Below are 26,241 nucleotides of genomic sequence, written 5' to 3'. Positions count from 1 at the left end.
GCCAGATGTAGGCTGCCTAGGAGCCTGGGATTTCCTTGACATTGGCGTGGGGAGTTAGAGCCCTGACCTCTGGTCCTGGCAGGTCAGCAAAAGAGGAACTAATTTTCCAGTAGCTTGCTTTAAAATGTCTTTCCTCACGGACAGAATGTCCGGCAATCCTCACTTTGGTCTGCATTGTGCTCAGCTGATTGGAGGCAGAGCTGTCAACCATGGAGGAAGCCTCTGCTGGGACCTGCTGATTCCTCTCCTCATCCAAAGGCCTGCTTCCGTATCACCCCCAGCAGGCTCTCGTAGAGCAGCTGTTCTGCCCATATTCCACTCAAACTTCCTTCCATGGGCACTGCCGTGTTGCTGCCTGATGATTAGCGTTGCAGCCTGTTCCAGTCTTTGCAGAAGAGTTTATCTGAAGAGCTACCCCTCTCTGTCCTCTATAGTATGCTTGTCCCTCAAACCCTTGGCTAAGATGGCAGGCTAGTCTAAGAATGGGCACATAAGCATCTTGGTGTGATTTTTATGGGCTCTGCCTCTCCAGCCCATGGACTGATGGTGCCAACCCTAGTTTGTCCAGGAAAAAGCTACACAGCCAAATATGTGTTTGTATTGTGCCTGGTGAAACACAGATAGATTCTCATGTCCTGCCCTCCCAACCCAGCAGGCTTTTTTTCATCCAAGCTACTCCAAGAGTAGAGCAAGAAAGTAAGTACCATGCCATCTAAATAGCACAAATGTGCTGCAGGTGAAAAAGTCACAGTCACTTGTCTCTAGGCAGCAGAGTCATGGAATGAAATGTCCTGACGTCTCAGAGTTTGATCTCACAACCTTCATGTTACGTTAATGGTTTGGGAGCGTTTTTTGGTTATTTACTTTCCAAGATTTTTAGAAAAAATAAAAATCTATATCTTATCAGCTCCTTGCTCTGGAGCCTCGATCGATTGATTTTTAATACAAATGTAAATGGGCAATTTAAATCTGCAATTTAAATCATTAAATGGAAAGCCTCAATAATTGATTTGTATCAGTTTTTCCATTATAGTTCAGTTATCTTTCTGAAGAAAGATGTTTTCTCATTGGTTGATACAACTATTAAAACATGTTCATTTACAACTAAATAGAGCCATTACACTAGATTTGATACATCTATTTGCTTCCTGGAAGAGTTCACTATAACTATAGAGGCTTATTTAAGAAGTGATATAGCTTGATATTTTCAGATTCTTATTAACTACATTTTTAGTATGTCAGAAAATGATGAATGAGATATTGCTTATTTATTAGATAATTAACGCTTTGCTCATGAACTGTGTCAAGTCGCATTAGGAGGATGGTAAGTGGAATTAAACACACTAGACAGCATATACAATTTCTTTTTATTAAACAGCACACTCTTAAATGTGTTGGCTAAATAAACTTCTCTTATCAAAATATATTTCACACTTACAACTAAATGATTTATTAAATAGAGGAATTAACTGTGCGTTTAAACTGATTATTTCAGGTCAGCCTGGGAAAATTGTTAAATATGCCTCAGTGAAAGTGACTGGAACTTAAATTCTTAGTCTTCCCAAAGTCTCTTGAAAAGGAGATGGTCTCCTAAATTACCTAGGCTGACCTGTTGTGCCATATTTCATAGAATCATAGAATCATAGAATATTAGAGTTGGAAGGGACCTCAGGAGGTCATCTAGTCCAACCCCCTGCTCAAAGCAGGACTAACCTCAGCTATATCATCCCAACCAGGGCTTTGTCAAGCCTCAGCTTAAAAACCTCTAAAGATGGAGATTCCACCACCTCCCTAGGTAACCCATTCCAGTGCTTCACCACCCTCCTAGTGAAAAACATTTTCCTAATGTCCAACCTAGACCTCCCGCCCTGCAACTTCAGACCGTTGCTCCTTGTTCTGTCATCTGCCACCATCGAGAACAGCCTAGCCTCATCCTCCCTGGAACCCCCTTTCAGGTAGTTAAAGGCTGCTATCAAATCCCCCCTCATTCTTTTCTTTTGCAGACTAAACAAGCCCAGTTTCCATAGCCTCTCCTCATAAGTCCTGTGCTCCAGCCCCCTAATCATTTTTGTTGCCCTCCGCTGGACTCTCTCCAACTTGTCTACATCCTTTTTGTAGTGGGGGGCCCAAAACTGGACACTATACTCTAAATGCGGCCTTACCAATGCCGAATAGAGGGGAATAATCACTTCGCGTGACCTGCTAGCAATGCCCCTCCTAATGCAGCCCAATATGCTATTAGCCTTCTTGACAACCAGGGCACACTGCTGACTCATATCCAGCTTTTTATCCACTGTTACCCCCAGGTCCTTTTCTGCAGAACTGCTGCCTAGTTCATCGATCCCCAGTCTATAGCTGTGCATGGGATTCTTCGTTCCTAAGTGGAGGACTCTGCACTTTTGTTTGTTGAACCTTATTAGATTTCTTTTGGCCCAATCCTCCAGTTTGTTTAGGTCACTCTGTATCCTATCCCTACCTTCCAGGGTATCTACCATTCCCCCCAGCTTAGTGTCATCCACAAACTTGCTGAGAGTGCAATTTACCCCATCCTCCAGATCATTAATGAAGATGTTGAACAAAACCAGCCCCAGGACGGACCCCTGGGGCACTCCGCTTGTGACCTGTTGCCAGCTAGACATGGAGCCATTGATGACTACTCGTTGAGCCCTATGCTCTAGCCAGTTCTCTCTCCATTTTATAGTCCATTCATCCAACCCATACTTCTTTAACTTGCTGATAAGAATACTGTGAGAGACAGTATCAAAAGCTTTGCTAAAGTCAAGGTATATCACATCCACCGCCTTCCCTACATCCACAGAGCCAGTCACCTCATCATAGAAAGCAATCAGGTTGGTAAGGCATGACTTTCCCTTGGTGAATCCATGTTGACTGTTCCTGATCACCTTCCTCTCTTCCAAGTGCCTTAAAATGGATTTCTTAAGGACCTGCTCCATGATTTTTCCAGGGATTGAAGTGAGGCTGACTGGTCTGTAGTTCCCTGGATCCTCTTTCCTCCCTTTTTTGAAGATGGGCATTATCTTTACTTTTTTCCAGTCCTCAGGGACCTCCCCCTGTTGCCACGAGCTTTCAAAGATAATAGCTAATGGCTCTGAAATCATTTCAGCCAATTCCCTCAGCACCCTCGGGTGCATTGCATCCGACCCCATGGACTTGTGTATGTCCAATCCTTCTAAATAGTCTTGGACCTGTTCCTTCAGCACTGCGGGGTGTTCGCCTCCTTTCCATTCTGTGCCACCCAGTGAAGCAGTCTGGGAGCTGATCTTGTCTGTGAAGACAGAGGCAAAAAAGGCATTGAGTACCTCAGCTTTCTCCACATCCTCTGTCACTAGGTTGCCTTCCTCATTCTGTAAGGGGCCCACACGTTCCCTAATCTTCCTCTTGTTGGCAACATACCTGTAGAAACCCTTCTTGTTCCCCTTCACGTCCCTTGCTAGCTGCAACTCCAGTTGTGCTTTGGCCTTCCTGATTTCATTCCTGCATGTTCGAGCAGTATTTTTATAATCCTCCCTAGTCATCTGACCAAGCTTCCACTTCTTGTAAGCTTCTTTTTTGTGTTTGTTCGCCAAGGACATCTTTGTTAAGCCAAGCTGGACGCCTACCATATTTGCTATTCTATCTGCACATTGGGATGGTTTGCTCCTGTGCCCTCAGTAAGGTCTCTTTAAAATACAGCCAACTCTCTTGGATTCCTTTCCCCCTCATATTAGCCTCCCAAGGGATCCTGCCCATCAGCTCCCTGAGGGAGTCAAAGTCTGCTTTTCTGAAGTCCATGGTCCGTATCCTGCTGTTCTCCTTTCTTCCTTTTGTCAGGATCCTGAACTCGACCATCTCATGGTCACTGCTGCCTAAGTTGCCACCCACTTCTACTTCCCCTACCAAATCTTCCCTGTTTGTGAGCAGCAGGTCAAGAGAAGCACGACCCCTATTTATAAAGTTTGACCTCAAAAGTTAAATGTTTTTCTCCTGGTTCTTTCTTTTAATAGAAAAGCAGCTTTTGAGTGTTTCATAGAGGGTGATGGAGGGCAACAAAAATGATTAGGGGACTGAAGCACATGACTTATGAGGAAAGGCTGAGGGAACTAGGCTTGTTTAGTCTGCAAAAGAGAAGAATGAGGGGGGATTTGATAGCAGTCTTTAACTACCTGAAGGAGGTTCCAGGGAGGATGGAGCTAGGCTGTTCTCGGTGGGGGCAGATGACAGAACAAGGAGCAATGGTCTCAAGTTGCAGTGGGGAGGTCTAGGTTGGATATTAGGAAAAAGTTTTTCACTAGGACGGTGGTGAAGCACCGGGATGAGTTACCTAGGGAGGTGGTGGAATCTCCATCTTTAGAGGTTTTTAAGCTGAGGCTTGACAAAGCCCTGGCTGAGATGATTTAGCTGAGGTTAGTCCTGCTTTGAGCAGGGGGTTGGACTAGATATCTCCCGAGGTCCCTTCCAACCCTAATCTTCTATGATTCTATAGATTCAGCATATTTATTTTTTATTTAAATGTTCTAAGAGATTATGGCAAGTTTAGGCCTTAACGTATTTTGTGTTAAATTCAAATTTCATTTTAAAAAGGTTTATTTTTAAAAAGAAAAATTACTGAAACAACAAAATAAAAAAAATCCAATTTAAGTTTTAAAGAATCTGATTTTATTTAAAAAAAAATAGATTATCTACCCTGAATGTAAAACAAAATCCCCTTCTGGCAGAGACCAGCCAAGTTAAATTTCAACCAAAAGAGTGACTACTTCAGGAAGATCTACTTCAGGAAGATAACCAGGTGTTTAAATTGCAAATGCCTCTGAAGCCATATCCATGCAGCTGCTGCCAAAGGCATGTCTGGAACCATCAAACAAATGAAACTTCTATATTGCCAGACAGAAAATATACTCTAGTGTTCCTGGAGAAGCAGCCAAGTTACTGAGATCTCCTTAGAAGTCCCAAAGGAAAACGGAACACAGCTCTGAACTGAGCCTTAATATCCCCCCTCTGTCCTTTCAAAAAGCGACTCAGGATTATGAGCCAGGAAGAAGGAAAAGTTGGGTATCTAGTAGATGTTCCACCAGCCAATAGGGTTTCAGAAATACAGTTAGTGTCAATAGAGAGTTGTAACTTTCTACTATTTAATCTGAGGCCTCTGGGTCCTATTGTCATACCATCAGTCCTGTGATTCCATAGCAGCCAGTCCTGGTTGAGCATGTAGTAAAAGGCCGGGCCTGCCCTGAAGGCAAACTGAGGTCCTGATCCAGCAAAGACACACAGCTGGACCCAAGCACAGTCCCATTGACTTTGATGGACTGTGGGTTCTGGGGCCATGGCAGGCGCCAGCTTTGTTAAATGTCGTGTGATCAGTGTGGTGCTGAGCTCTGTGCTTTCAGCAGCCGAGACAGGAAGCGTTGTATAGTTGTTAAAATGGGGGGGCTGGGACACAGGAGACATTGTTTCTGTCCTCATTTGTGCCACTGACTTGCTGTGTGACCCTGAGCAAGTCACTTCACCCCTTTTGCGCCTGCTACAAAAATATTCCTCTATCTCCTGAGCTAAGCCTCTCACATTAATGTCTGCAGTGCACCGAGATCCTCCAGAGGTGCTAGTGACTGGCTCAGAGACAGCAGGTCTCCCCCCGCCGCGGTGCCTATGGCTAACGCCAGGCAGCTGATCAGCAAACCTGTGCAGAGGGAAGGGGAAATGTTTCTGGTGGGACCTTGATTTAAAAATGGTCCTTTGGGGAATGCCATTGAGTGACAAACAACTGGCCACAATGCCCCTTGCTCCCTCGGGTCAGGGCCTTTTGGGATTTTAGTTATTTATTCTTTTTTTTTTTTTTTTTCTTTTAATTTTCTCGGTGCCTTTCTTCCTTTCTCCTCTGGGGTGTAACGTTTTCACGCGCAGATGTCTCCTCGCTCTGCCCGGCGACGTTGGTCCATACAAGCAGTTAACGACTTCCCGGTACTGTGCGCTGTGCTAATGCTCTCCTTCCCTAATCCTGTCTTCTGCCCAAGAATAAAACACTCCTTGCCTGACCTAGAGTAACCTGAACAGCCTGTTGTGTTATTAGAACCAGTGCCAGGAAGCGGGGAGACTGGGTCATGGGGTAGGGGAGTTGCACTATACACTGTCCCTAAAAGATTCCAGGGAATCAAACGTGGGAACACTTCTGAGTGGGCCACAGCAGCTGTAGGGGCACAGATCCTAAGAGTATAATAGTGGGCTTGTCCTACCCAGCCTCCTGATCAGGAACAGGCTGTTGAGGGAGATCAGAGAGGCTAATAAAGTGGTAGAAAAGGATGACTTCTGAGGAGTAGAGGGAGCAATTAAGGAGGCAAAGAACATTGCAAAAAAGCTAAGTGATACCTTTGCACTTGTGTGAGGGCTCCGCGAGTCCGCCCGGGGCCTCTCCAGCCATTGCTGCACCCACATCACCAGCTGACAGCTCTACTAGTGACTGGAGAATTGGGAGCCCTAAGACTTTCCATTCCCCTAAAGGTACTGCCCAGAGGGACGGGCCGAGAGCTGCTCCGGAGTACGCTATTTAAGCTAGAAAGAGACACAGAAAGTTGTCTGTGCAAAAGAGTGGATCCTGGCTTGCTGCTGTTACAGACCTGACATCTGCTACCTGACTCTGGCCTCATCCCCAGGGCCCTGACTTTGACTCTGCCCTGTTTCCGGCTCCTTGCTTCAGTCCCTGAACCCTATCGCCCTGGTGCCTGACAGCTCTGGCTCCGACTCTAGGCTAGGGAGACTCAGCACTGATGCGTCCGTTTTCTGTCTGACCCTGGCTCCAGCTTCCAGCTCCGACACCTGGCTCCGAGCTCCGGACGTCCCCGTTGGCCTCTGGATCCTGAACACTGCAATGACTATCAGGCCCGACTGCCCACGGGCTGGTTGTTGGTAACAGTCTTCCACAGACCCCAGCAGTCAATCTAAGCAACTGTGGAGGATGGAATCCCATCTGTCCCAGACCTTCTCCACGGATGGAGATTTCAGAAGGACGCTGGAACCAATTGCTAAAGAGTAGCAAGTCTCCCAGACTGCGTAGCGTCATCTAAGCATTTTGGAAGAAAAAATCTCTTAAAAATGAAGTTGTTGAGCTGCTGACAAAAATCTGCACTTTCCTTATAATCAGCTACTGGTTTCTAATGAAGTAGATCTGCTACCCTTCAGTCCTACCTTTAAAAAGGCAGTTGGGATTCTCCTGGGAATTACAGAGCAGTAATTGATAGTTCAGTACCAGGTACATGGTTGAGCTATAATTAAAAATAGAATTATGAAACACCTAGAGAAAGGTGATATGATAGGACAGACCAGCACGGCTTTTGTAAAGGAAAATTGTGCCCCTGTAATCTACTACAACTCTATGAATGTGTCAACAAAATAGTGGCTGAAAGAGAACAGACAGACATAATTTATTTGGACTTCCAAAAAGCCTTTGACAGAGTCCTTCGCAAGACGCTATTGAGGAAACCTAAGCACTGATCGGGTGAGAAATAAAGCTGCATCAAGCATCGGCAACTAAGACAGGAAGTTGAGTTGGGAGAAATGGCCAGATTTCAACATGGCAAAAATGTAAGTGAGATGCTCCATAATTCTATCCTCGGGCCAGTATCCAAGGTATTTATCAGTGCTCTGGAAAAGGGAGTGAGTAATGAGGTGTCAAAATGTGTGGCTAACCCAATGTTGTTTAGATGATCAGGACTGGAGAAGAGGAACCTAATTTGAGTGAGGAACTACAGAGGGACCTAAGCAAGCTAGGTGAATGGGCAGCACACAACGACAGATGGAAAGAAGAGGAGAGAAGCAAAGTAATGCACAGTGAAAGTAAACCTGTGAGCTGAGGAGTGCTGAGCAAAATATACTGGGCATCGCTGAGGACGATGCAATGGAAATCTCTGCTCAGTTTGCACCAGTCACACTATCAGGATGCACAAAGACTAACACTATCCATAGTATAAAGGCGTTATATAAATCAATCGACTAAATCTACCAAAATGATCAACAGAAAACTAGATACCTTCAAAAATAAGTGTCTATGAAACATTCTGGGCATTGGTTGGAAAGAATTCAACCCCCTCGGAGAGAGCTGAGAAATTACTAACCAGCAGCTTGTTTCCACTAGCATCAGAAGAAAGCGCTGGATGTATTTGGGGCATGTACTTTGGTCGCCAAGAGACAGACTCCCATGTGAAGCTGTCAAGTGGTGGAAACCAACCGGTGTGAGGAAATGAGGGCGCCCAAGAGAAACCTTAAGACAAACTCTCAACAGGGAGAGCGGATCAGTCCATCCTAACACCACACAGCAGACAATGACGGAGGGGAATAGAAGAGACTCATTTCTGCCCTGTGCACCAGTATTGGCATGAGAAGGGGATTTAATGTAATAATTGTATATAAATTAATAGTGTGTCCTCACCTGGAAAACCATGCTCAGTACCAGTCACCCTGCCTCAAAAAAGAAACCGAAGAAATCGAAGGGGGTTTTGAAGACAGGCAGCTAAAATAATTAGAGCTATGTGTAGAATTCCTTATAAAGAGAACCTCAAAAGATGGAACTGTTTTTAGTTTTATGACAGGAGGAAGCATGATAGAGGGATACAAAACAATGCCCAGTAGGGAGAAAGTAAATGACATTGTTTGATAACAAAGAGCTGGGGACGGTCAATGAAACCACATAAGCAAATGTAAAACTGATCAAAGAAAATGCTTTTATGCAAAACATAACTATCATGTGACCCTCCAGTTATTACTGAAACCGAGAGCTTTGTGGGATTCAGAGAACAATTAGACCCTTATTAGGATAATGAGACGGTCCATCAATTATATTAGAATAGCAACAAACCCTGCTGCTTCAGGGTAGGAACAAGCCACTAAAGGATGGGGGTCAGGAAGAAACAGTCCCGGAATGGGCAGGTTCTTCCATAATTGCCCACTTGGGATTTCTTGCACCTTTCTTAGAAGCGGCTGGGACTGGCTGCTGGGGCAGTCGTAATTAGCAAATCTTAATGTTGTTGAAGAGAAGCTTGTTCTAAAAACTCCTGGCCGCTTGGTGGCTGAGCAGGTTTTGGACGCCTGTAATTGGAATCGACTGGGGTTTGTTTTTCAAAGTACAAGGAGAAGAACTTTTCAGTGAGAACAAACAAATTATGGGTTTCACGAGAAGCAGCTTGAACCTGATCTGGAGCTGGGTGAATTTAACTTAATCCTTGTCGTTGTCTGCATTCCCCCTCTCTCTATCCCTCCACCCCATTAAAAATCAGCCCTGAAACCTCGATATCCCTCCCGTGCCCCTATGAAAGATGCGTTCTGCATTTCACGGGCTGAGGCACTGGCTGCGTCAGCAGAAGCCTGGCAAAGACACAGCAGCTAAGAGTACCTGTTCCCAGAGGAGCAGGCAGTATTTTATAACCCACTCTACTGATAATGCAGTGATAATTGTGGTTGCCACAAGCAGTTGGTGGCTTATTCTTGGGCTGTCTCCACATCTAACCCATTGACTGCCATCATTATCACCTCAGATTGCAGCAAATGACGCCCGTGGGGCTGGTGGTGCAGGCGAGTGGTTTATTCATTATTCAGTGTTGTGTTCTCCACTACCATGAATGCTGTCATGAACGCTCTTCGTTCCTTCCCGCCAATGCTCAGAGGAGCTGAAGAATCTTAATTTGCTGTCACGGTGGCTATTTTCTTTCTCTCCCGCCTCTGACTCTTGAAGCAGCAGGGTAAATGCAGTTCCACTGGCTTGGCTTCTAGATTGCACAAAGGTAGAGCTGGAGAACTTGGGGCCAGAACACTTTCCACCTACATTTTCCACCTCCTGCTTCAAGTGCAATGTGGGCAGGATCATTAATTGATGTTTGAGCTCCGCCCATTATGTTCCCAGCCCATTCAACCTGAGCTGCCAATTACAGGCTGGTTTGTCACAAAGAAGGCAGGGCACCATCAGCCTATGGCAGAGCCTGCAGGGAGAAGCGTATTTCTTATTCCTCCCTAATGCAGTGAACAGAGAGGTATCTTAATTTAAATCACAGAGGAAAATTCTCTCTGGGAAAAAGCTGAGCAAAAGCGGAGATGGAGCCTTGTGTGTCTTTTTCCCCAAGCCCCTGTGGAACGACAAACCCAAACACGGACTCTGGGTAGCCCTGCCTCAAAAGTGCCCAGGCTACTCTCGCACTTTACCAGAAATCGTTTGGATCAAGGTGGAACATCCCCTAGGATTTTGCTGTCTCCATGGTCTTTTACCTCCGTCTTACAGGTGACGGCTGTTATGGGTCCTGTGTGGCCAAGGCCGACGTCTCCTGCTGATTCGTTGGCTTTCTGTCCAGCAGCTACTGCCATTGGCTGGTTGAAGCAAACAGGACTTGTAATTGTACTTATTTATAAAAATGTGGCCGTGTGGCTCTCCACAGGTGCAGCTCCGGGGCTGGTGGCGGTGGTAGACGCTATAGCGTAGGCAGGGGGTGGGTATTTGCAACCACCATGTCATCGAACTCTACTAGGGGAGCTAGGTCAGTGAACAAGGATGGGTCCAAATTTTGTGAGTATAGAGGCAGCTCTGGTCCAAGGGAAGTGGGAAGTTTTTATTGCAAGTCTCCGTGATCAAGAGGCTCTGGCACAGTTCATGTCTTCATTGTTTTGCCTGGTGCCCTGCTGATGCCTAGCTGTGTAAATGATTCATCCGTGGAACACCCCATTCATTCTTCCATCCTCATGCTCCCTCCCACCCCCAAAAAAGTGACTCGTTTACTTGTGGAAAATGCTGTGTTTTGTACATGATCCAAGTCTCCAAAATGCCCCCCTAAAGGCAGGAGGTGTTTGAATCTGCTTTCAAAGGGCAAGGTGCGTGTTTCAGAGGGACCCAGCATGCCTCAGTCTGAGGGAATTGACCATCTGTGAGGCTGAGGAGCAGACAGAATCCTCTCACCTGTGGGCCAGGCCAACATGGCTCTCCAGAAGACTTCCTGGGCCAGAATCTCTGCTGCCCTCCCTCCGCTGAATGCAGTGGCATTACCCCTGCAGGGAATGTGGCCCTACGTCTGCAAACCTGGCTTCAAATGTTTTCTCCCTTCTGACCCCAATGAAAGGCGTTCCCTAGCCAATGCCATGTGGGGCACAGAGTGGGGAAGCAGCACAGACTGCGCCTGCCACTCTCGCTGGGCACAGCATGCTCTAGCGCGAAGCACATTCTTGGTTTCCCCTCCCCCCTCCCCAACAGCTACATGCTGTAAAACGTTGATACTTCTGTGGGTATCCTCCAAACCAGTGGTTCCCAACCCGTGGCCCACAGGATCTTTCAAAGTGGCCCTCTGCTCCCCTTCCCCTGGCTGTAGCAGAGAGCAAAAGCACTCTGCCTGTGTCCCTAGGTGCAGAGGGAGGGGAGCACTGATCTCCTGTCCCCCTGGCTGTAGAAGGGAGCCACTGCCTAGGGCCCCAGGTGGAACACACAGGGCTACAGGAGGCGTGCGGTTTCCCTGCTGCAGCCAGCGGGACGGGAGATCAGCAAGGTCTCCTTCCCTCTGGCTGCAGTGGGGTTGTGGGGGCTGCTGGCAGAGACTGGTGGCCCTTCAGGGTTGTAAAAATATCTGTGGCCCTCGAGCCAAAAAGGTTGGGAACCACTGCTCCAAACAGATCTGACCCTGCTCCTGGGCAGTGGACGGGTGTTTTCCCTTTAACGCTGATGGAAGCAGTGTCTGATCTAGCGGCCTGAAGGGAAACCCTGTGTGTCACAGAGGACACTGGCCCATGCCTGCTCCGAGTTACAGATCAATTCCGATGCTTTTAGGAACAAAGCTGCTGAATCTTCCAGCTTCTGCCCTGGTTCCTTGGGGCTTGCACAGCTGTACATGAGGGCACAGCTTGGGTAGCTGGATTTTCAGAGGTGCTGAGTAGCAGCCACAGTTCCCTTTGATGTAAATGCTCGGCGCCTCTGAATATCAGATCAGACATGTGCAGGCTGTAGCGTAGCGGGCGGGGCTTGGAGAAGCATCGACATGACAGGATGCACATCCCACTGAAAGTCAGTCTCATTGAAAGGCAATGGGATTTGTGCTCCTAAGACCTTAAAACTGGTCCCTCCTTCACTTACCTGCCAGACCTCAAGGCCAGGCCTGTGCTGGCTAACCTGGATGAGGAACGTGCAGTGCTTGGCAGGTCTGTGTGACGGGTGCCAGTGGTGGCACAGTGAAACCTGAAGGCCTGAGCCTCGCAATGTCAGTAAGGGAGGAATTTAATTTTCAGTGATCTTTAAAATTCATGTGCCTGTATGTGTAATTGTTAAGCCTGCCCAGTCTGTTCCTGTGCAGTCACTGCATGCCGCAGACCCTTGCTAATTCACCCAGCTCACGGGGAGACCCGTTGCCAATCATGGATTTGCCAGGAAGCAGAGGCACACGATACAAGAGCATCACAGGCGGTCCTTTGTTCATCTTAGCCCTGTGTGGCAGCCAGTGCCTCCCGCGAGACATCGCTCCAGTCCCTTCAGCTGGCCGTGCCCCTGCATGCGCCCTCTCCCCTCCCCGGTGGTGGGCAGACGAACTGAGCAGCTGGAAGAGGCCAGAAAACTGGCCGTCTAAAAGAACTGACGTGGCCTAAGTAGTTTTATGCATCTTGGCATAAAGGTGAAAAGTCCGTGGCCATATTGGGAAGTGCTTGGCTTCCTCTCTGTCTCTCACCTCAATCCCTCCCATCTGATACAGCGGGAAATTAGCCGTTTTTGAGAGTGGTGACTGCCGATTGCTGCAGGAAAATCCTGGGCTCCTCTGATGGAAGGGTGCCACCAGCCAGCTCTTCCTGTTCTCAGACACACGTGCTGGGGATGCTGTAGACAAGGAGGCAGTGGAATCCAATCCCGCCCCAGCCTGGTCCTAGACAAAGACACACAAAGGACCCCTTGGAACTAGGCAGAAGGGACAACATGGCATGTCAGTCTGATGCTAGTGGCAAATACAGGACTTCCTCCCATAAACCTCTGCTCAGAGCCCTTGCTGAAGTCAGTAGTGGTCCTGTGTGCAGGGGGCTCATGGGGCCAGACCCGGAATAAAGATATTCATTGGCTTGCTGGGGATTGATTTGTTCCTACCAGCTACCCCCACAGAATTTGTAAAATCCCTCGAGTGTGGTTTCCCTTAAGCTTGCTGACTTGGCCTGCCTTTCTCTTCCCAGAGATGGAGACGCTTGTTCTCCCGAGCATGTCATTATTCATGTTCTTCTGGGGTAACACCCAGCCTTCTGAAGGCAAGTGTGGGTGCTGCTTGCGTTGCTCCTGATGCTAATGCATTGTTCTTGTCCTGGTACGGCTGCTGTCCTCCTCCCCCCCTCCCACCCCCGTAACTTGTTGCTGTCTGTTCTGCAGAAATCAAGGAGATGGAAAAGCAAGCGAGAGGGGACAGATGCCAACAACCGACCCATTAAAGCTGCTGGCAAAGTCATTATCCAGGATATCTCCTGCCTTCTTCCGGTGCACAAATTGCTGGGGGAGCAGTACATGTGAGTACTCCGGCCGGCCGGCCCTCTCTCTCCAGCCCTGAATCCAAGTGGGCCTCAATGCCACCGCTGCGCTCTGCAGTGTCGAAATCAATTGGCATCTCATTCCATTGAGCATCTGTCCTCCACCCCATGTTTCCACCTCTGCGTCACTCCCTGTCTGCCCAGGAGAGCTGGCTTTTTTGCCAAACACTTCTGGAAGGGCTGCGTGATGAAGGAAATAGGTGGGAATGCATTTGGTTTTAAACATCAGCTACAGCCCTTGCAGCTGAAGATTGTATTGGAGGACGTCATCATCTGAAACCAGCATTGTGTGCATGGTCCCTTTTCAGAGGGGGACAACTCCAAAGGTTTTTTTTTTTTTTTTGGAATGGACTTTTGTCCCTTTTTGCTTCTTTACAATGGATGTGAGGCCCGGAAGTCTGTATTTATGTATAGAGATAAGTATGCAAGCATACACACATGCTTCTCCTCTCTGTGTTTCAAAAAGGTGTTTTCAACTTTGTGTTTGTGCATGCATATTAAATTTCAGGGCTGTGTATTCTTAGTGCATCTGTATAATGAGCTCGCTCCTCTTAAGAAGAAGAATGGAGGTGCTGAATCTTTATTAAAGACATCCTTTCTCCAACGCTCTAATTAATCACTGAAGTTCTAAAGCAAAGAAAAAACTGATGGGCAGTCTCTTCTTTCAATTGCTCGCCTTTCACTTACATTCTCGTGATATTGTCATTCCTGCTGATCTTCTGCTCATCAGAAGGCCTTCAAGGCGAGACAGTCCCTGAAGATCATGTGTTTCTTAAGAAAGAAAAAAATCATGTAAACCTTTCCCTGCCTTTTCTATCCATCATAAAGAAGCAAAACAACCCAGCCACTGACCAATTTTCTCATGTTTGCGGGTTGTCTTTAAAGAGAGATGCTGAAATTTTCCTCTCAAGGCGACGGGGCTCTTTTTATTCCCTTTGCTTGTAAGCTCTTACGCAGCCTTTCCCCCAGTGCCCCCTGATAAGGAATGGAAGCAGATGAAAGAGAAAATCATGGAGTGTTTGGGGGAGTTTCTAAACTGTGTTGCTGCCAGCATGTGGGAGATCTGCCAAGTAGCTGTGAGGTCCATGTACGGCCTCCATCCCTCAGTGCTGCTGGAGGCTACTCCGTCGCACCCAAGAACACGTTGAAACCCCCTCCCTCCCCCTGGCAATCATTTCAGAGGGATTCTCCCTCCGAGCCTAGAGCTAGTTACTAAAGAGAGCTGACTGGCGGATTGAATGGTAACAATAATTTGAAAATGGGGCAGCCCTAGATGCCTGTCAGCTTCTGGGTACAAGAACAGATCTCAGATCCAAATGGCAGCAGTACGTCCCCATGGTAATAACTCTTTGGTGGTGGGCCATCTCAGGACGGCTGTCAGAGCAGATCCTGCTCTTTGCCGTTGGATGGGAACTGACCATTGTGCAGTGGACAGTCTGCTAGGGCGGCTGGATGGCTTGCAGTCGGGTGTCTCTTATTGACAGAGGAGGAAATTCTGATTGGTCTGACCCTGCTGTGTGATTAGGGAGTTCTGTCCCAGTGGTCGTGAACCATAGCCAACCCCCCTTGGTAAATAGCGTGTCAGTAAGAGCTGAGCCTTCTCTTTCTTTTTCAGACTGAATGTGAATAACATTCAGGAGACCTGCCAGAAGAATGCCTCCTCAGCCCTGGCAGTTGGACGTAGGGATCTCGTACAGGTATTGGGCTTGCCCTTTTGTCTCCAGCTTAGCAGCTGAATGGGATGCCTTAGGGAGCACGTTATACTCGCCTTGTTCTCATGTCGTTACCCTGGATTTCAAGGGTATGGCTGGGGCAGAGACACCATCTTCAGTTTTCCTGGAAGGGTTAAAACGAGTCCTCTGTGGTCATTGGGGCAGAAGTGCTGCCTACAGCCCTGACGCTTTGTGAGATCTCATTGAGAAATCCCTGGCCAGGCCAGCAAGTGGTTTGTCTCACACCCTTTGCCAAACCGGCTGCGGTGATTAGGTGCTCTGAGAATTTCTCATAGGCCAAGCTAGAAACAAGACGTGCTACTTTGTTAGTGACTGGAGGGCCATGCATCAGGATCACTGAAGTCACTGTAAGCATTTTGACAAGAGATACTCTTTTTCTTCTACTTGAGGAGCTCATAATAGGTATGATTATGTATGAGCTGTGCTGGTACTGAATACAAAAGGCAGGGCAGCCTCTGCCCCAAAGATTTTACAATCTAATACTGTTTAGTGTATTCAGGCTTTCCTTTTCTCCATCACACTGCTTCCTTTGCATTGGATTCCACTGGGCCAATGAAAATGGACTAGTTTCAGTTTCACTTTGTCTGTACTCCATGTTACATGGTCTGATATTTGCGTTGCAAACCCTACAGCAAAGTGCTACACCTTTAAACAGCTGTCATTTGATTCTCTTTAAAGTCAGACAAATGTTCTGATTCATTTCAAGCTTTTTTAAAAAATGTTTTAACCTAAACATTGGCCTAAAAAGGCCTGTGTTCCTTTAATATAAACAACAAACATTTTCTGATTGGCATGATGTAAATATTAAAAGGATCCAACAACACGTCAGAGGAAAGGCTAATTCCTAGAAGGGCTTACCGGCTGATTGCTGCAGTCCTTACGCTGGTGATTCTCAGCCAGGGGTAAGCATAGGTCATACCCCAGGGGGTACACACAGGTCTTCCGAGGGGCACATCAACTCATCTAGATATTTGCCTAGTTTTACAACAGGCTACATAAAAAGTGCCAGCGAAGTCAGTGCAAACTGCAGTTTCATACAATGACTTGTTTATGCTGCTCTTTAGACTATACTCAGAAATGCAAGTAGAGTAGTTATATTCCAATTGATTTATTTTATAATTATATGGTAAGAATGAGAAAGTCGGCAATTTTTCAGTAACAATGTGCTGTGTCTGATTTTTGTAAGCAAGTAGTTTTTAAGCAAGGTGAAACTTGGGGGAGCGCAAGACAAATAAGGCTCCTGCAAGGGGTCCAGCAGTCTGGGAAGGTTGAGAGCCGCTGGCTTACACCGCTCTTCCATTTCATTCCCCCACTGCATTGCAGCTTTACAGAAACGTCCTGTTCTGAGCCCTGAGCTGCTGCATGACAGGAATTCCCCTACTACTTCTGATGAGCCCTGCTTTGTACGGATTACCCAGCTTTGCCATCGCCCCGTGGTCTGCTCCTTCGCTCAGGCCTGCTTCGCATCTGTACTTTAGTTCCCCTCCTTTCCAGTCTCCCCAGCTCACAGAACTGCTACATTCCTGAAATTCCCTGGCTGCGTTTCTTTGCAGTCTGTGTCCTCTCTACCTTCCGTCTCCTGTGTTCTCAGCTCTTCTGTCCTTTCTCTTAGCTTCCACTGCCCTTCTACCAACTCCCTCCTTTTCCATGCCATTCTACAGTTCAATGGTTCATCCTGACCTAGAATACTGTGTTCAGTTGTGGTCACCCCACCTCAAAGGGATATAGCAGAAAACTTAGCGAGGGGTTAAAGACTGGCGAGAAGAATGCTTGAGTCCTAGCGCACGGTCTATGTGAAGAGAGATTGAAAAGTCTGGGCCTGTTTAGTTTAGGAGGAAGACGAATCAGAGGCAGTGTGCTTAAAGGCATACAGAATAATGAAGGGAATAGGTTTACAGATGGCAAATCAGGTGCTTCTCACTCATAACACAAGCACAAGAGGCGTTCAATGAAATTGAAAGGCAGCAAATTTCAAACTGATCAGAGGACGTAAGTTGACATTTTATAGTTCACCTGTGGATCCCACTGACTGTCACAGAGGTCAGGAGCATCATTAGATTTAAAAAAAGGATTAGACTATTAATAAAGGAAACCTCCTACCTCATGGTGTAAGCCAACCTCAGAATGGGGTGGGGGAGTATTAAGAGGCAACTCCTATTAGCAGATTTCTTCCAGAATTGTCCCCAGGAAGCTTCTTGCACATTGCACTGAAGCATCTGGTGCTGGCTGCTGTCAGACAGGCTAATGCACGGACTGACTCCAGATTTGGTCTGGTCTGGTCTGGCAGTGGCAATCCCTCCCCAACAGCTAATGCTGCTTTCTTGCAGCTAAGAGGTAGCTAACTGGTTGCCATGACTGACTGATTCTCCATTATTATGGAGCCCAAGCATAAGGGTTTGGCTGATTCTGGGGCCTCTAGCAAATCAGCTGTACCTGCTCAGAAAATGTTCTGCTATTATTGAACCTTGCATGCTTAACTGCAGTGTGGGGTCAGAGCCCTCCGTGTACATGCATGTCTGTCTCTGATGCTGTTTCTCTTTTCTCTGGCCAGGTCTGGTCACTGGCCACGGTAGCCACTGATCTCTGCCTCGGACCGAAGTCTGACCCAGATTTGGAGATGCCCTGGGCCCAACATCCGTTTGGACGACAGCTCCTAGAGTCCCTGTAGGTCTCTGAAAGCTAAAAGCAGGGGCAGGGGTGTTCTCTGAAGCAGAGCTGTTCACAGCTAAAAGTTGTTTCAGATCTTGTTTCAGATTTAGCTGAGAGGAGCTGCTTGCTAATCCCAGCGGCTTTGAGCTAGGAGATCCTGTGTAAAAGCTGATGCAGGGATAACCAGTGCATAGCCTCCGGTTGTGGAGTTCTCTAGCGCTTCCTGTGACAGCCCTCACCTGTAATAGGGACATGGGGAGACATGCTCCATCTCCATCATGAGATGCACCTTCATAGCACAAAGGAGGGAAGCCACAAATCTGTTTATTGGAGATAGGAGGCAGCCCTGGCACTCTTAAATGGCCACATGCCCTTTGGCTTGGCTAAGATGAGCTTCTCTTGCTCTGCTGTGATGTGTTTGGCACAGTAAGTTGCTGCATCAAGACATCTGGGTCCAGTGGCTCTGGGAAGGCCTGATGAGCTCTAGCACTTGCCTGCTTCTCCCCTGGCATGAGGCAAGCATGGGAAGAAGGCACGGTCCATACCTATAGCCACCCTCCAACCAGTGCCAGTCTCCAACCTGTGCCCGCCCTTCACCGAGAAGGTGGAGAGAAAGAACTCTCTTTGTTGATGCTGCTCTTGTGTTTGGCTGGGAGAAGCTTCTGTTTGTCTTGCAGCAGTGCCTGTGGATGCCAATCAAAGAGCAGGGCCCCGCTGTGCTAGGCACTGTACAGACACAATACAAAGAGAGTCCCTGCCCCAAAGAGTTGGCAATCTCCATTATCACATGACCCAATAAGTGGATGAGGCAAAGGAGAGGAGGGAGAAGGGAAGGGGGATGTAACTACATCAGTCAAATTATAATAAGCAGAGATCTTAATTCGCTGTCTGCCTAGCCATGAACAGTTGTCCACAGTAATTCACCTAATTTGGCCTCTTGACAGTGGCTAAATCTGCTGTCTCTGTCTCTGGTACCAGTATATTCATAGGACATGGCACAATTTCCGTATGTCAAAATAGATTAAAATCCGCCCCCAGCCTCCATTCATCAACCGTTAAATCTCCTTCTTGAGGCGCGCAGAGGGCACACTTTAGATTTTCCGTTTCCAGAAAGACCAGTCTCCTGCCAGTGTTGCAGCCTGCCCTGTATTAAATCCCTCCCCAACCCTCCTACCAACTCAATCTCTTTAGGAATACAACTTTGGTCTCACATCCCCATTGTTCCTCTGGGGCTCTGAGGATTCTGAGTATCTTCACAAAAATATCATTAAAAACCAAAAAGATCAGCCACCAAGTCTCATGGTTCAATTTAAAATAGCTTCTGCAGATCTCCTCCTAGGAGCTGTGCGAAGCCCAGGGTCCTTGGGCATGCCCAGTGCTGATTGGGTCCTTAAGAAATACCACCGGCAGTCAAGGATTAGGCAGAGAGGCACTGTCTCCTGAGAATTAGGCCGTGTCTATCAAACTGGAAGCTCTTTTATCTGTTTATTTTTAAAGTAATTAAAAGGACAGTATGTCCCCTCCCCTCCTGACTCCAAGTATGTCCTGTAAGCAGCAGGGCTTGAAGCTGGTTCCATAAGGTTCCCCTGATCTGCTGAGAGTGTGTCCTTTTGCTGGTGATCTCTGCCTCTTCTCACGCGCTCTCCCTTTTCCTCCTCTCTCAGGCTGGCTCATTACTGTCAGCTCCATGATGTGCAGACGCTGGCCATGCTCTGCAGCGTGTTTGAGGCCCAGTCCAGGCTGCAGGGAGGCCTGAGTTCCTCGGGACCTTTTCCTCAGCGCTCCTCCAACATGGGCTCCCACAGCCGATATGTATGCACAGCCATTTCTTTCCAACTGCTTTTCTTGGAAGTCTGGAATAGCTTGTGTTCGTGAGTGACATAAGTCCCTCTTGTTTCCACCCAACAGCCCAGCTTTACATCTTCAGGCTCCTGTTCCAGCATGTCAGATCCTGGACTCAACACTGGAGGCTGGAACATAGGTATGGCGAAGTAGAGGAGCAGACAGATAGAGGAAATGACTTGACTCCCATGAGTAGCCTAGGCATTAAATGGCTATCTGTGGCGGTGGTGCTGATAAAGAATTGCAGGTAGTTGCAGATCTGAGATGCAAAGAGCAAGCTTATGTGGTTTTGTTGGTGGGTCCAGGTACCTGCTGTGAACTCCTGGCTGGAAATGAGCATGACCCCAAGTGCCATCTGCCCATGTTAGTGGTTTAATGTTCATGTGTCTGCCGACTCGTCCATCCTTCCATCATGTTTCCTGTCAAACTCTGCACTGGTGGAACAAGTCTCCTTGTGAACTTCACCCTGATGGTCATGTGCACGAGGACTCCTGTTCACCATCAACCCACAGGGTGGGAGATCACACCCGAGCCCGAACCAGCTGCCTCTATGGCTCTCTCCCCCCATAGAAGATGGGTGGTGGGACAGGCCACTCAGGATGCGCCTACTAGTGATGATGACTGAAGCAGACAGAACGTGTCCCTCTGATCTTGGACAACAAGGACCCAAGGCAGCTTGCTTTGTCTAACAGAGCAAGTCTCCCCCAAGCTCCGGTCAGCTCTTGCAGACTTGCTTCCAAATGCCAGTCACATCCCTTCTATTTTCCCGGGTATTTGTGTGGTCGTGGCCAGTGATATTTTGCTCCTTTCCTGGCTTGGCAGATACTCCAGGTGCCACTGCCTTGTCGCTGTGCTGGTCACTTGGGGAGATGTAGGATCATTGCTGCCATAGCACTTGTCCGGTATGAGGCCAGTCACTCTGCAACACAGCCCACAGTCGTTGCCAGTTAGAACACTTCTGCTATTTTTTGGGAGGGGCTTTTGCCAGGGACTTGCTGTTTTCTCTCTACTCCAGAGTTGTGGCAGAGGTGCGCGCTCGCTTTTTGACTTTTTGATGGCCTAGCTTGAGCAGCGGCAGTCGGAAAGGCTGGAGTGTTGGTGGCAGCTCTTACTAGTGACATAAATACTTGAGATACTACAGGCATTTCCCACCAAGTTAATGCTCTGAAGAAAGGTCAAACTTCCGGGCTATCTCTGCCACAAGGGTCCAGTTTAATGCCATTTGTCTTACAATAGCTCACCTGGCTGCGCACAATATATTGAGCCTAGTCAGCAGCAAACCTGCAATCACTCAGTGCAGTTTGCAGCTATCTACGGAGCAGGGAAGGGAGCAAAAACAAGGACAAACCCAACTAATGGTGTGCAGCAATTACTGACCCGCCTCTCCCTGACACGCAGGGGCCTTGTGCGTCTCTGAAAGAGCCTTAAAGATTCCCCCATCAGGTCCCTTTTCATACTAGCATCCTCACATGGTCAGAAAGGAACAAGAATCCTTCCCTCGCCCAGCCCAAGGTGTGGAAGCACTGACGCTAGTGTGTTCTGAGCCCCTGGGAATGTAACTTTCCTACAAGCATACAGTTCTGTATGTCTCCTTTGGAGCAACCTATATGTTTTTATACAGGGCGGAAGACAAAATGCAGCCTTCTAAATCCTGGTTCCCTGTGTCCTGAGTGCCTTCTCCCCAGACAGTCATTGCATAGTGCCTCCACTTGGGAGCTTGAGGGTGCTTTCAAGAGGTGATGGCAAATGAAGGGGTTGGCTCTTGGCTCCCTGCAATGTAGCAGTGTTGTAATGGTGGAGAAGACACCATCCTAGGGGAAGGGAAAGAGCGGGCGCACGCTTCCATCTAACCTTCACATCTCCTCTCTGAGCCTTTCCCACCTCACAGGGCATTCCTAGCTCACTCATCCCTGCACTCCCGCGGCATGCTAATCAGCCTTTGACTTTTGCAGCAAGCAAAGAAACAGAGCACCCGTTTAGCCCTTGGGGCGAGTCTTCGCCCGACGACCTCCGCTATGGAAACCTGATGTATGCTGACCACCGGGAGCGCGAGAAAGATCAGCATGACAAGAATAAAAGGTAGCACTCAGCAGCTTCTATTTCTGCAGCTTCTGGGTTGTTCTCAGAGTCAGCTGGAGGCTGTAAAGCTAGCTGTTCCATGGTGGTAAAACTAATCAAGGGAGAGTTGGCCAGTCCTTATCCCAAACTTTCACTCAGCGGCTTTGGAAGCTTAAATGCTCCACGCCAATTCTGCCCAGTGATTGGCTGACTGCCCATGAAATCTTTTCATGAATCAGCTATGGTGAGAGCCCCGGAAGAGAACTTGAACCCTCTCATGCACACCCTCGTTCAGATGACAGATGTGGTCCATGCAGTCTCACTGTGATATAGCCATTAAAAAAAACAACGCTGTCTGAGAGACTAAGAAAATAATATGCTGTTCCCTCAGCTACCTGAGAACTGAGCCATTGCCGCTGGCTTGGTTAAGAATCGCAGCCGAGCTGCTGTGAGTGACTGACTGTTTGTTTGGGTCCCTCCTGCAGGCTTCTGGACCCTGCCAATACGCAGCAGTTTGATGACTTCAAGAAATGCTACGGGGAAATCCTTTATCGCTGGGGTCTGCGAGAGAAACGAGCAGAAGTTCTGAAGTTTGCCTCCTGTCCTCCTGACCCTCACAAGGGAATTGGTGAGCGTGTAATTCTGCCTCTTCCAGCATCATTGTCCTGCCTCAAGAATTTAGGGAGAAATATTCAGCAGACATGATGATCTAAGTTGTATCCATTAAGCTCATCAAGAGGCTGGCTTGGGCAGCAAATTGCAGGGAAAGTACTCTGCCCCTTGTTGGCTGTTCAGAGTGGAGATGGGGGTCTTTAGATCTGGGCTAAGTGGCTTTGTATCTGGGATGGAGGGACATTACTAGCTGGAAACATATTTACTGCCATGTAGTGATGGCCATGCTGGAGGCTATTCCTCATGTGAGGTTAGCATGGGGAGCTAACCATGGACTGAGAGGTTCTCACAGTGCCTAGTGGGTAGAATAACAAAAGCAAGAAGGAAGGCACGCTGCACTTCTGGGTGGGCGTGATGCTGGACCAGAAAGCAGCAGCTGTGAGGAGGCTCACATTGCCCTGTCACCTTATGAGTGGGCTGGAAGATCAGAGCAGCCTGGAATGTGGCTTCTCTTCTCCTGGAGAGGATGCTGGAAAATGGCAGCCTCACACTAGAGGTCATCATTGCTCCCGCTGACATGCTGAACTTGGCTTGTGCATGTTGAGCCATCTCCTCCCTGAGACGCACAGACCAAACTCTCTGTTACACTTCAGAGAGGTAGGGGACAGAAAAGGGCAGCTGGAAGATTTCACCTCTACAGCATGACTCAGTCCAGTCCGGGTTAGTCGTGCTAAAAGCTGTTACCTCCTGACGCTTGTGCTCTGATGTGTCAGCCTCAGCAGAGGAGCGAAGGAATGTAACGTGTTACTCAGCGGCTGGGGGTGGGCTCTGCAGGTCAGGCCTGAGACAGATCAGCAGGTCTGGGGGGGACAAAGCCCTGGGGATGAACAGAGAACTACAGTCTTCAGGGCTATAGGGGCCTGCAGTAACTCTTGTGCTCTATGTTTCTTTTCCCTCTCCCCCGCTGCCAGAGTTCGGGGTGTACTGCAGTCACTGCCGCAGCGAGGTGCGGGGCACCCAGTGCGCCATCTGCAAGGGCTTCACTTTCCAGTGCGCCATCTGCCACGTGGCTGTGCGAGGCTCCTCCAACTTCTGTCTGACCTGTGGCCACGGAGGGCACACCAGTCACATGATGGAGTGGTTTCGCACCCAGGAAGTGTGCCCCACCGGCTGCGGATGCCACTGCCTGCTTGAAAGCACATTCTGAACACAGCCAACGAGAGCAGCCCTGGAATTGGATCCAATACTTATTCCTAAACCACCGGCTTCTCTCCACAGAGGGCCTATGGAGGCTGAAGCTAGGTTTCCTCGCTGTGCATTGCAGTGGTATTAACAAGTGCTTCCAGTCATCCAACAGCTTCCCAGGTTGCTCCAGACAGAAGTGGCCAAACTCCCTGTGTCCTCTGCTGGCAGTGGATGCCGTTCTGGGAAAATCAGGCTCCGCTACAAAGGATAAATGATTAGCGGGTAGTCTCCATTAGGCCCAAGGGAGTGTGTTGACAGTTCCTTTGGAGGGCACCTTTGGCATGTCTTTCCAGTGCCTCCTAACAGGAGGACAAGAGGTCAAGTCCGGTAAAAAGGACAGTCTGCTTAGCTAAATCAAGGTGAAAACAGTTTCCAGTCAGCAATGGAATGCTAAGCTTAATTCAGTCTTTGAAGAGCAAATAGACAATGGGCCTCTTAGCTAAGACATTTCAATATCAAGGAGGCGGGGGAGAGGTTTTTTTAAATGTTTGTCTTCTGAACTTCTATTTCTTGGCCTAATAAAATTCTGTTTCATCACATGAAAGGAAAGGATCAAACTACCTTTTTAGGGATCATTTCCTAGTTTCCTACTTGATTGGTCAATAACTGTAGTTGATACAAAAAGCCCAGACACATGGTCCAGTGTGCTAATCGCTTGTTTCTTTCCAGAGATTTAAAAAGTATCACTCTGGGGCTGTATCCATTATTATTATTCTCATTGGGTGGAACAATTCACTTTAAGCCCTCATCAGTGACACCCCCTGGTAACTGAACAAAGGACTGATGTTTATCTGGGTCTTGGATCAGTTCAAGGTCTCCATGGAATGATTGTTCTGCCTCTTAGGGTCTGGGATTTGCTCTGTGTGTTGGAAGCATGTGCAGGTATTTCAGAAAGAGGACGGGGGTTTAGTCAATGAAACTCTTTTCACCAGCTTCTGCTGGGCATCCCTCTCTTTCTTTACAAGGGATCAATGAACAATTCAAGATTCTCTGCTTGAATAGGTCTGTTAACTTGCTTGGGAAACTAGGCCTGCAGAGCAGCTTGGCAATGATTTTGTGGAGGGGGACTTGTGTGTCTCTGGTGAAATGGGGAGATTTGCAGAGATGAAATACTCTCAGGGCATGATTCTTTTTTCTCAAGTTTGTGTGAAAATGCATGTGCAGTTCTCAGCTTCCTGTGCAGATGACAAGAGCCACAGCTGCTGACTTCCTTGCACAGATGTTGTCAATTTCTACACAATTGTGTAAATCAGGCATGCAGCCTGACTGTATGATGATTAGCTCTGTCAGTCTGACCCCACCTAGAACCAGACTCAACCTTGACAGTGGCACATTATTCCTTCCTTCTGAGCCCACCTGGTGAGTAGGAACATGTTCCTCACCCTCTCTGAAACACCTTCTGTCCTAACTCAGGCCTTTGAAATCTTGTAATTGAGTAAACTGATCATGTTTCTTAAGTAATGACTAAATTATTTTTTTAAAGGCTGTGAGCCAGTAAATCCATTTTTCCCCACTTTTTGTGTTTTGTTTTGTGTGTCTGATCAGCGTTGTCTGTTCCATGCTTCCAGTTGGGGCCTGAGGCCACGGGCGCTGGCCCCTTGTAGCTGGTTCAGACGGGCCCTGGCGGGCTCCAGGCTCTATTAGCCGTGTTTCTAAAACGGCACCAAAACGTTTCTTCCTTTTGCACTGGTAACTTAGGGGCTGCGCTCAGCTCTGCCCCCAGGGGCACCAGCCTGAGCCCCCCAGCCATACTTACAAGGGAACATGGGCAATGCTTGCAGCAAGTCCCTCGCCCGGCTCACCTCCCCCTGGAGCACAGGGGACCGTGCATGGGCTGCTGCACCCTGCCCGCCACCCCCCCGGATCCCCGATCCCAGCCCGGCCTGCCCCCGCGCGCCGTGACCCGGAAGCGGCCCGGACAACTGGCGCGCGCGGCTCGCTCCCGGGGGGTGCTGCTGCTCGCGAGCGGCCCCGGACCGGCGCGCTGTAACGGCGACGTATGCGCCCAGCGACCGCTCCCCGCCCCGGCTCAGACCGGATACCAGGACCCGGAGGTAGTTGTGTGACCCGGATGTGCCCTCTGGGTATGGGCGTGTGTCTGGCCTTCCCGTGCCAGGTAACGGACTAACGGTGACTCGGTGCTGGGCGGAGCAGGACCCCCGGACACACTGACGAGATCTCACGGGAGCCCCCCGCCCCTCCCCCGCTCCCACCCCCTTCTCCCCCTCGGAGCGCCCCGTGCCAGTTGTCGGCGGAGGGTAAGGAAAATGTGGCTCTTAGCATTATCAATAGCTATTTTTTGGCTCTTCGTCTCTGACTGGTTGGCCGCCTCTGCCAGAGGGAGCTGGCGGCTGTGGGTGGTCCCTGGCTCTGTCACTCACGGTCCACGTCAGCTTAGGGGAGCAACTTCCGCCGCTCCGGGCCTCAGTTTCCTCTCTGTAAAACTGGGGATCTGTCTCCACCTTTGGGCTCCCCAGCTGCAAAGCCGAGTCACTGTCTTTAACCCCCAGAGGCTCATCTCTAAGCCTACAAGGCAAAAAGACAGTGTTGGAGAGTTGGGTGTCGCAGGCTGGGCTCCCAAGCACCGCACAAAGCC

The 26,241-nt window shown here is 48.6% G+C and overlaps 1 protein-coding gene across 3 annotated transcripts in view; it reads left to right on the top strand.

Moving 5' to 3' along the window:
- The window catches only part of WDR59 (WD repeat domain 59), a 68,891-nt gene extending 43,495 nt beyond the window's left edge, over positions 1 to 25,396 (top strand). For 2 of the 3 annotated variants that reach the window (XM_067530139.1, XM_067530141.1), the window contains 8 exons: positions 13,352 to 13,485; positions 15,122 to 15,203; positions 17,791 to 17,903; positions 19,553 to 19,700; positions 19,797 to 19,869; positions 21,683 to 21,809; positions 22,274 to 22,416; positions 23,372 to 25,396. In XM_067530139.1, coding sequence (XP_067386240.1) covers positions 13,352 to 13,485; positions 15,122 to 15,203; positions 17,791 to 17,903; positions 19,553 to 19,700; positions 19,797 to 19,869; positions 21,683 to 21,809; positions 22,274 to 22,416; positions 23,372 to 23,607 — 1,056 coding nt within the window. In that variant the 3' untranslated portion in view covers positions 23,608 to 25,396. The remainder of the gene's footprint in view (positions 1 to 13,351; positions 13,486 to 15,121; positions 15,204 to 17,790; positions 17,904 to 19,552; positions 19,701 to 19,796; positions 19,870 to 21,682; positions 21,810 to 22,273; positions 22,417 to 23,371) is intronic. The other variant, XM_067530140.1, reaches the window with a different exon arrangement.
- Positions 25,397 to 26,241: the final 845 nt, after the last annotated feature.

Source organism: Emydura macquarii, unplaced genomic scaffold (assembly GCF_026122565.2).
Source record: "Emydura macquarii macquarii isolate MOO-44397 ecotype Brisbane River unplaced genomic scaffold, CSIRO-AGI_Emac_v2 contig_3042, whole genome shotgun sequence".
Taxonomy (NCBI): Eukaryota; Metazoa; Chordata; order Testudines; family Chelidae; genus Emydura; species Emydura macquarii.
Note: the sequence above shows the minus strand (reverse complement) of the source record. Positions and strands in the feature narration are given on the sequence as shown.